This window comes from Capsicum annuum, chromosome 11 (assembly GCF_002878395.1).
Source record: "Capsicum annuum cultivar UCD-10X-F1 chromosome 11, UCD10Xv1.1, whole genome shotgun sequence".
In the NCBI taxonomy this organism is placed as follows: domain Eukaryota; kingdom Viridiplantae; phylum Streptophyta; class Magnoliopsida; order Solanales; family Solanaceae; genus Capsicum; species Capsicum annuum.
Window position 1 is genome coordinate 47409248 of NC_061121.1, and position 10439 is coordinate 47419686.

A 10439-nucleotide genomic window follows, 5' to 3' on the forward strand; every position below is an offset into this window, starting at 1 on the left:
CTTGAAGTTGGAAACAATGAACAATACCTATTTTGAAATTTTTGACGAATTTGAAGTCGAAATCAATCGATTTTGTGCTTAGACATGAGAAAAATGATAAATTAATTTCGGATGTCATTGATAAGTTCTTGGATGTCATTGTTTGTAAGGAAGAAGGAGAAGGAGGAGGAGAAGGAGAAGGAGAAGGAGAAGAAGAAGAAGAAGAAGGAAAAAGAAGAATTGAAAATGAATAAAGAAAAAGAATAATTGAAATGAATAAAGAAAATAAAGAGATATTAAAAAAAAAATTAATAAAAATATTTGTTCTCACTCTCTTTAAAGAGAATGAAACACACTCTCTTGCGATGTCAGCATTCAAGGAGTAATAAATTCACTTTAAAATAGTTCAGGGGGTCATAGGACCCCTGAAAAGTATAAGTGTATTGCTGAGATTTCGACTAAAGGTTGGGGAGTTAATAAACCATTTTCTCATTGCTAAATAAGTTAACATACATGTGATATCCCATCTCCCTCCATGATGTATCATAATTGAATGCAAATTATCACAATCTATATTATATGACACATTTTTCAAAATTTGTAAATTCAAGAACTTGATTTTCACATAAATACTGAAATTGCCATGGCCTAAAATCTCGCCTAAAACAATACTCCCTCCGTTTAAAAAAGAATGATCTACTTTCCTTTTTAGTTCATTTAAAAAAGAATGAACCTTTCCTTTTTTGACAATACTTTAATTTCAACTTTCCACATGACATGTTTAGGACCACAAGATTAATGGGTATTTTGGTACATTTGACACAACTTTAATTTAAGGCCACAAGATTCAAAAGTCTTCTTTATTTTCTTAAACTTCATGTCAAGTCAAAGTAGGTTATTCTTTTTAAATGGAGGGAGTAAAATTTTATGGAAGATTATGATTGAAAAACTATATATTTTTGTAGAGGAAAAAAACAATAGTTTTTGATGAAGATAAAGCAGAAAAATGATTAAAGAGAGATTTGGGAGGTGATTGGTATTTCTTATTAATTGTCATCTATTTTTACGAAAAAAAATATTTAATTGTTGTTATATAAAATCTATTTTTTTTCATTATTTGATTGGTCTTTATTTGATCATTTTAAAATAAAAAAAAATTCTTTATATATATATATATATATATATATATATATATATATATATATATATATATAACTTTTACTTCAAAAGGTGAAACAAAAAATAGAAAATTGATCGAAAAATTAACAAAAGAAAATATCAAATAGAATGGATAGAAAACTGAACCTAATTAAATTTGAGATTGGGAAGAGGTAGAAAGAGAAACTAGTAAGTGATTTTTAGATAGAGAAAGTAAGATAATTTTTTTTTGTTTCTCATTTGGTGTGTGGTGTCCGTATTGGAGCCTTGATTAATTCCGATCGCGTGTTGCATGACCCATTAAGGTGGCAGCGCTCCCAACAGAGTTTTCTCCATACTCAGGGTCAAAATCTAGACTTCTAATTAAGGGTGGAACAACCCCATCCACTGAACCACAACCCATATTGGTAGAAATATTATTATATGACAATTGAATTGGTTTCAAATCTTAAGTGCGTATAACACCTGTGATATTTCTAGCACAAAGAAACAATTGAGGAAGGTATGGAGATGAAATGGACTACAAATTGAAAAGCAACATTTTGACCTATACAATTGAGTCATTTTTGATAATATAATATACAGTGGATTACATTTTATAATATAACATTAGTAATTATATTTTTTATAATTTTTTCTTAAAAAAATTTAAAATTTTTATTAGAAAAATAGAAGAGTAAGGAACAAAATGTTTTTTTAGTAATAGTCAAACAACACATCCCATTCCCCGTCCCGCCCCATTGAGAGTTTGCCCTGCCCGCCCCATTTCAACTTGCCTTGCCTCATTGTTATTCTTAAGTGGGGGTGCGTTGCAGAGTGATTAATTCAGAATGCCATTTATGAACTACTTTCATTAAAAAGGTCATCTTTTTATTGTTAATAATTTTATTTTCCTGGAGAAATATTTAGGGAATCAAATATAAAAAGTTCAAAAATATTTTCTCAAAAATATTTTACTCCGTAACAAGTACCGCAAGTGTAAGGTGGTCTTATTCTAAGTTTAGTCCATTTCACAATAGGCCCCGTCTTGTCAATCACAAACTCAAACAAAAATCATAGATTCATCTGTTTGTTACCCAAACTCTATTTAATGCAACTCCAATAAATAGAAATAATTTGGGCGTCATTTGGTTGGTAAATAAGTTATTTCACGATTAATTATTCCACCTTCAAGAAAGGATAAAAATAACACTACAATTTCTGGGATAACTAATCCCGAGATGAGTTGTCCCATACATTTTATCTCAACCAAACATGAGATAAGTTCATCCTAAAATTAATTCTGAAATTAATTATCTCTTATTCCTCCTACCAAATGACTCTAAGGATATTGTACCGAAATGAAAATATCATGAGAAAAAACAATATTTACCTTCAGCTTAAAGGAAATTTAATTGAAACCAGATGACAACAAAATTGCAAGATAAACAAAACAAATGAAGTAACTAGTAATAAAAATGAAGAATAAGCAACTACACGAATACTAAATACTAGTATAAAATATATCAGGGTGGGGGGTGGGGGGAATGTAGGAAATAAAAGATAGTGAAAACAAAAAGGTGCAAATATTAGGTGCGCAAAACCCAAAGAAGGATAATTGTCGTTTGCGAGAAGCGTCGATTCCGCTTTTTTCTTTCAATAATTATATTGAATAAAAGTCAAATTGATCAACTGATATTTCCACGCTCGATCTCTACTCGTTGAAAGCTCACTCACAATCTATAGCACACTTAGGACTAGAAAGATAGGTTTCTTCATACAAAGCCAACCGAAAACCTTCTTTCCAAACTCGCACGACACACAAAAGAAAGTCATTAACAAAATGACACTTTTTGGAGGAATGCCAAATGATCAGTCATATTCATGTACCTATGTAACAAACAGCATTAGGAGTGGACTGTTCATTAAACAAGTCAATGAAGAAAATTCAGGGGCAATACAAAATATTTGGTTAATATATTCATTACCCAAATAAGCTATTGAAGGACCATAAAGTTTGGATTATCTATCTATATATATATATATATATATATCCCCCTTCAATCATACAGATGGGAAAAACTTGTTGAGATTGAATGGTAATGAATAGAACTCTTCACTTCTTGTGTCTGTCTTGAATGACTTGAATTTATCCCACCATGGCATGCCCCTGTCCTTCCTTGTTGCAGCGTCTTTTCGATGTAGTGATACATCCAGGAATAATGCCAGTAGACCAGTAACAAATGGTTCCGATGAGAAGGGCACATTGATCATGTCATTGAACTGGTAAAAAGAACAAAAGAAAACTTGAATGTCATGGAAAAATGTTTAGTTTTACATCTTTACTATAGTTATACTTTGACGTCATTCATGCTCTTGCTGTTAGAATTCTTCTCATATTTGTCCATGATCTTAACAGGACTCCAACATGCACGGGGTAATTTCCACGTGTCAACATACATTGGGAAAAAGTTCCAGATTTACCTAACTTTGACCTTGGTTTACAACTACTCTCTAGTATACTTTGGTTAGGGGCTATGCTGGAGCTCCATTAGGGAAGAGGGCAAATGCAAGATGATTTGCTAATAGCGAGCGTATGAATGACCTCAAAGTATGATGGAGGATAAGCTTATGATATTTCGTATAGTAGAGGGGTATTTTAACCCTTCTCCAATAATATATCATGGGGAAATTTTGAAAAATATACAGGCCAACATAAATTTTACACCAAGTATTTATATCATTCAATGTAGTAATATGAGAAAGGGGTTACTTACCCATCTAGCTCTAGTATGAACAGGACCATATCCATTTATTGCTGTATGTTCATTGAAGTACTGTGGAATGGATAAGCCCATGAAAACTGAGAACCCTAAAATGAACTTTGTTCTAAAACTGTTTAAGTTGCAGAACTGGAGGAAACTGAGACCAGCTGAACCTGCGATACGTTAAGGCCAAAGTTTTTCATGTTATAGTTGTCATTGGAATATACCTAAGACAATAATTCGAGATACATACCAACATAGGCAAAGAAGAGGCAATATAATGCTGCAACTATTGGTGCAGGGATTGACGCAAAGACAGCTCCAAATTTCCCTGGATGTACATAAGTTTAACTATGAAATAATGATTCACACTAAAGAATGAAGAGGGTAATGTTTTTCAAAGAATTAATCTGTCCTAAATGATTACATGCAGCAAACAACTTACCAAGAATCGAGAAGAAGATCATGAAGCCAGCAGATATTTGAACAACCCTCCTGCTCCCAACACGGGTTAATGCCAGCAGGCCAGCATTTTCCCTATTAAATAGAACGGAAAAGGTAAGGTTCTTTGCGACTAGGGTAAGGACTATGCTTGTACAATAGTGGTAAACTTTCATCTTTGGTAGTGAAGAGAGTCTTACGGAGATACAGAGGAGCCATTTCCCGTTCCAAATATTCCTGAGAACAATATGCCCACACCCTTATAGAGATGAGGAAAACTAATTTTAGAATTATAGCCAGTTAACAGAGAGATATAACATTCTTTCAGCAAAAGTAAATAATTGTGTTCATTAAAGTGATTCTGCTTGAAGTAAACAACATAGGTAAACATAATATGACATTTTAAGTTGAGCTACGAGAGATGAGAATATCTATATTAGATGAGATATATTTGGCCGTGCAGCGATTTAGTACATTTACCTGCCAACCTACACCACGGCTAAGGACAGAAGGAGGAATAGGAGTAGCACTGGCGTATCTTGACACGGCAAAGAAAGTACCAGTGGACTGTTGACAGTGAAAACATGAGGACTTGTATCAATTAGGCAGTCTTCAAGTAGCTAATAAGTAAACGTCAATCACATGGAGGAGAAGGCAACTCCATCTGAATCAGCTGGTGCATATCCTTTGAGAAACATCAATTGAAATTAACTAACCTCAACAAGTGCAACAAATGAAGCTGCCATCATTGCAAATGCTTCTCCAGCATCAAATGTGGGAGCTCCCCATTGAAATGGATATGGAACTCTAATCCTGTACAAGATACATGAGTGGAAGGTTTATCTAAGAGTTCACGGTTAACAGCATACCTCTTTTTATTACTGTTAGTATAACCTGTTCGACATTATGTGAGTTATATCCATCAATTATGTGTCATTGCCGATTCAATGTATGTGTACAGGAAGGGATAATAGCCCTTCAGTCTAGACTTTATCTAGATAAATTATGGCAGTTCCATGTTGAAGAAAATGAACTACCCTTACCATGGAGATCCACTGATAATGCCAGCACGATCTGTTCTGCAGCTAAGCTGAGTCCTCATTGGTGCATTTTTGTAAGTTCCAGCTACAGTGAGAATGTGAGCATAAACCCATACAATCATCACAGAGAATATAACAGCAAACCGGTCGAAGACATGCTTATCCCCTTTTGTCAAATGCGGTATGTACTGCACACATATGCGGAAATATTTGGTAAGATTTTAGTTGAACCTGTAAAGTCAGATTCCATAAAGTGAACTAGAAGAATTTAACAGCAAATAACAGACATCTAAAAAGTTGAGACCAAATGCACCTGTGAAAAGATTAAGAGAACGATAAGCTGTGGCAATCCAATTTCCACACATTTTGCTACCTATACGCAAAAAAGTCAGTTACCACAACGTACATGCCTATCGTTTCAGCCAGAATCTAATTTCTTCTGATATGACACAAACAGATTACCAGAGGAAAACCAAATTCGTATAGTCCAAATCCTGACATAGCTACCAATGGAATTGCCGAGAGTGGACTGATGAACCTGAAATTTGAAACAGGAAATAGGTCTAAATAGTTAACCTTCAGTCTTTGACGTGCAATAGAAATGGTAAAAAAATAAAAATAATCAAGAATCATTTATCACAATCACACTTTTAATCCTTTTTGCTTTATTTTTGTGATAATATTTAGCTGATCATTTAACTCACCTTGTCACATTCCGCCATAGACCACTAAAGCCAATAACAATCTGAAGAGTTGAAGCTACAATCATGGCTCCTTGAATCCCTCGCATTATCCTCTCAAATTTCTATTTATGTAACAGAAAAAGACCAATTCAAATTATCGCATAAACATCAGTAAGAATGCTGCAACTGATCCACAGATTATAATTAGCTAACCTCTTGAGGAGTCGAAATATCGTTAAATCGAGCAGCCAAGACAATCGAAAGTGTTGTTGGCACAAAAGTATAAGAGCCTCCAATAACAGCAGGTAGTCTTGTACCGAACATTGTCTGAGTTAATGTGTTCAAACCAGCAACAAAGAGCAACGTCTGAATCACCTTTGCTTTCTCTTCCTGACCAGTAAAACATTAAAGCCATAAGTCCTTGAAAGAAACTATAACAAGAATTTGAATATGATGGTAATTCTCAGCTATGTTGCTCGGACACTTCAAAAATGCCAATGGGTGGCTGTCAGATCGTCCAAAAATAGTACATTTTTGGTGGATCCAATACCGGTGTAGCAACATTTTGGAGAGTCCTAGCAACATAGATTCTCAGAAATTCTTACTTTTCCACCTCCCATCTGAGGAACCAGAGTTGAAGGGATGAGTACAGTTGTGCCAAGCATAACAATGTAGTGCTGGAATCCAAGTAATATGGCCTCAGCTACAACAAGAAATTCAACACATCTTTTTCATTGTGGTTATCAACATGATGTTCAATTAATCAAACAGAAAGGACATTTACCCATAGCAAAATAAGGAAAAAAACAAAAAGTGAAAGTGGGAGAGGGGTAGGAGAAAGTAACATGCAGTAAATTAAACATCTAAGGTGTCTTTAAAGGTCTTTGATTCAAGAAACAAAAAAAATTGAAGCAAACAACTAGCTACTCAGTAACTACTGAAATGACAATTTGGAAATCATGCACAGACAAAATCAGAATGAATGGGAAGAACAATAACAATAACCATTAATTCCAAAAAATTTACAAAGACAATCATCATATAGGACATTAATTTTGAGAAACTCAGCTTCTAACATAGCCAGTGTAATTCCATTGGTCAGGGGAGGGTAGAGTATATGCAGATCTTACCCTACATCAACGTAAAAGGTTTTTTCCATTAGACTCTCAGCTCAAGAAAATCAGTCCAAAAAGAGAATAAATGGAAGTGAAGGCATCACAAAGCATAATGAGCCATAACTACAACAAAATAATACAATAATCTAAGTTCAAAATACAATATTCTTTAAGTATGCATGAAACACAGAATGTGTTAGCTAGAAAGTTGGAAGAAAACTCACGCCAAGGAGGAGGACTAGTAATGCAGTAAGAAACATTTGGAAGCTGATCTTTCACAGGATGTGGTATATTCTCATCTTGCTTTGGTGGTGGTGCTGCTCCACCTCCTGCCATACCTCTCCTTCTTTTTCACACAATGCTGTCCAAATTTCCACAAAAATCCCACAACCCCTTAACAAAATCTTGATACAAAAAACTCAAGAATATCACACAATCCCCAAGAACCCGACGCAAAAGACCAGCTATTAAAAGAAACTACTGCTATAATGCTGTAAAAACTTCAGCTTTTTTTGATGTTGCACTAAAGAAGCAAGAAAAAGGAGGACACTTCAGGTTGATATTATGCTGCACAACCCAAAATGCTAAACACCCTCTTCAAGAAAACTTATAAAAAATATACTAATAAAGTACACTAATGTGAAGATGACTTATAATGCTAAGCAAACAAGAAAAAAAAGAAAAAGACAGACAAAAGTGAGAAAGAAACCAAAGTTGTCTCTGCAACACTTCCAAGAGAATCTTTTTTTTTCCTCCAACTTCAAAATAGTTAATACTACTAAATACTAGTAATTTGTTTTAAAAACCGTCCCCCTTTTCTTCTCACACGCTAAAGATAAAGTTAAAAAGCATCTCTTACTCTTCTTCTCCAAGCTTTACCTCTCTAAGTATACCTCCATTTTCCTAATAATCTTGAGCATGCATTTCCTATTTTTCTGCTCCTCTATTTCAAATTTGAAGTTTAAAGAATAAAAAGAAGTTTCTTTTTTTTTTCTCTTAAAACATTAAGTACTACTCGCTCCGTTTTAATTTGGTTGTTTTATTTTAATTTGCAACGGAGTTTAAAATAAAATAAAAAATGTTTTTAAGGACAAGTTATTTTTGAAATAAATTATCTCAGATTGTTAGTTCATCCTCAAAGTGATGGGATAAAAATAACAATTCTAGAGAAATTTATCCAGCGATATTATCCCAATCAAATTATGGGATTAACTCATCCTAAATTTAATCTCAAAAATGGATATTTCTTATGATCATACCAAACCAGCTCTAAATGTTGTGATCTTAAGCTAAGACTTAATTTATCAAAATATCATTTAATCTTATGATTTTAAACCTATTACGTGTAAATTAGAGAGAATAACATTAGAATTAAAGTCCAATCAAAAAAGAAAATATAATAAATAAATTAAAACTAACAAAGTAATACCCTTTTATGAATTTTTTTCTAGGAGAAGGAAGGAATGAAAATGACAAAAGAGTAGCCAAAGTTTTATTCTACCTAGGCAGTTTTATTTCCCTTTGTGAAGACAAAAGAGTAGCTGCATAGAAAATGTGATAAAATTGATTTTCAAGGTTTAATTAGTTTTTTTTTTTTCCTTTTTCTTTCTTCTGATGTGTCCAAAAATATTTGTAGAGAAAAAGATAAAATCTAGTAAATTGTCAGCTATCTCTGATTTGTAGTTTAGTTCAGCTCATGAGTTTTACATGACAATATGGATTGAAGCTGCACAATAATTGTGTTTTCATTACCCCCTCTTTTTGCTACACATTGACCACTAGTGTGTTTTTTCATTGTTAAAAATGGACCTAACCATCTGCCACTTAATTTAGTTGATGGTAACTATACTTCTTCCATCTCAATTTTATGTAGTCTCTCAGTCAATTTAACTAAATTTCGAAGTTTAATTAAATTAAATTAAATTAAATTAATATTTTAAATATTGAAAAGTTATATGAAAAACATTGTAAGTTACAATTTTCTCATGTCAACGTGATGAAAAGATCAAAATATAAATATAATTTGAATCTTGAAAAATACAAAAAAAAAACACATAAAATTTAGACAAAAGGAGTATAAACTAATTTTTGTGTTAGTAAAATCAATAAATTAAGTATTTATAATATTAAAATTACAATAGACTCTTATGGTCCAATATTTCTCCGAACCTCGCCTATAACAAAAATCTTTAACACACCGAATTTCCTTATGAAATAAAATCACAAAATTAGTTGATACAATAAAAATCATCATGTGTTACTTGTCTGGAAAAAAACAAATCACCGAAATGTCATATTTTCACTGCTAGAAAATGGCATGTCGTCGCCATATAATTATTTCGTAATTGTTTATGCCACGTAAGAGAGAATTATTAAAAAATATGGTTGTTATAACCTATAACTTATTAATTTTATCACACTTGTATCTTGTTGTTCACTTTATATATCATCCCAGAATTTGTCAAATCATGTATAAAGTCCTATGTCATGTGAATGAAAGTTTACAATGTCCTGTCAAATTGACCAACTAATTTGTAATGAGTAGATAATCACATGAACACCACATACGTTTAATAAAATTCTCATTATATTTTATTCATTACTAATATTTAGTTTTGAGTTGAATATTCAAACATATTTAGAGAAGACAAGTAGACAGCAAATTTTCAAGTACAAATCTTTACAGATTTTTCACCTTCAATTTGATGAAAATGTTCATTTTGTTACTTGTAACAAGTGATTAGTGTCTTATAAAACTTTACCTTTTAACTTTATTGGATTCTAAAACCTAGGACCTAGAATTTTGGTTCTTTGACCTATTTCCTTTTTTATTCTTTGACCTATTTCTTGGTAGCAAAGTTCTTAGTAAGCATAACATGAATAGTTTAATGCACTTTCTCTTCATACTATAAGTCAAAGAATCAGTATACTTGGAAGAAAAGGAAGAGAAAAGGTTGAAAAGGACACATTCAAGTACTTAATATAAAATAAAGATCATAAAGTAATTATGGACAATGTTTTTTTCATAGTTAAATTTCAATGACCAAACAAATTGTATGGATCAAAATAGGGATTTGATCTTTGGATGCACTCCCTTCATTTATTTCAAGTGAATTGTTGGGGTATTTATTGGTTTTTCAAAATAAGTGAATTATTAAAATTTTTTTTCAAATTTGTCCTTATGATTTAACAATCAATTAACTTTTGAAAAAGTATTATAAGGTCAACTTTTTCTTTTTTTAGGGTAAAAATAGAAAGTTATATTAAATTTATATCTTT

The 10439-nt window shown here is 32.3% G+C and overlaps 1 protein-coding gene across 4 annotated transcripts; it reads right to left on the minus strand.

Annotated features, from left to right (window-relative positions):
• Positions 1-2966: 2966 nt before the first annotated feature.
• LOC107848398 (nucleobase-ascorbate transporter 7) lies at positions 2967-8772 on the minus strand. Of its 4 annotated transcripts, none has more exons than XM_016693163.2 (15): positions 8662-8772; positions 7385-7521; positions 6651-6748; positions 6259-6435; positions 6067-6167; positions 5825-5900; positions 5676-5735; positions 5366-5550; positions 5039-5135; positions 4803-4889; positions 4523-4581; positions 4327-4418; positions 4135-4212; positions 3894-4054; positions 2967-3399 (listed from the first exon to the last, which is right to left on the minus strand). In XM_016693163.2, exons 2-15 carry the CDS (start codon positions 7494-7496, stop codon positions 3181-3183), a joined length of 1602 nt encoding a protein of 533 aa, XP_016548649.1. In that variant the 5' UTR covers positions 7497-7521; positions 8662-8772; the 3' UTR covers positions 2967-3180. The 4 variants fall into 4 exon arrangements, with proteins under 4 accessions (XP_016548649.1, XP_016548648.1, XP_016548647.1 ...); XM_016693162.2 differs by lacking the exon at positions 8662-8772 and adding an exon at positions 8590-8611; XM_016693161.2 differs by lacking the exon at positions 8662-8772 and adding an exon at positions 8040-8196.
• Positions 8773-10439: the final 1667 nt, after the last annotated feature.

Coding starts and splice junctions, on each gene's coding strand:
- LOC107848398 (XM_016693163.2), bottom strand. CDS start 7,496: ATGGCAGGAGGTGGAGCAGCACCACCACCAAAGCAAGATGAGAATATA. Junction 4,582..4,802: donor GCCGTGGTGTAGGTTGGCAG/GTAAATGTACTA, acceptor CATCTCTATAAG/GGTGTGGGCATATTGTTCTC. Junction 4,055..4,134: donor CCTCTTCTTTGCCTATGTTG/GTATGTATCTCG, acceptor AACGTATCGCAG/GTTCAGCTGGTCTCAGTTTC.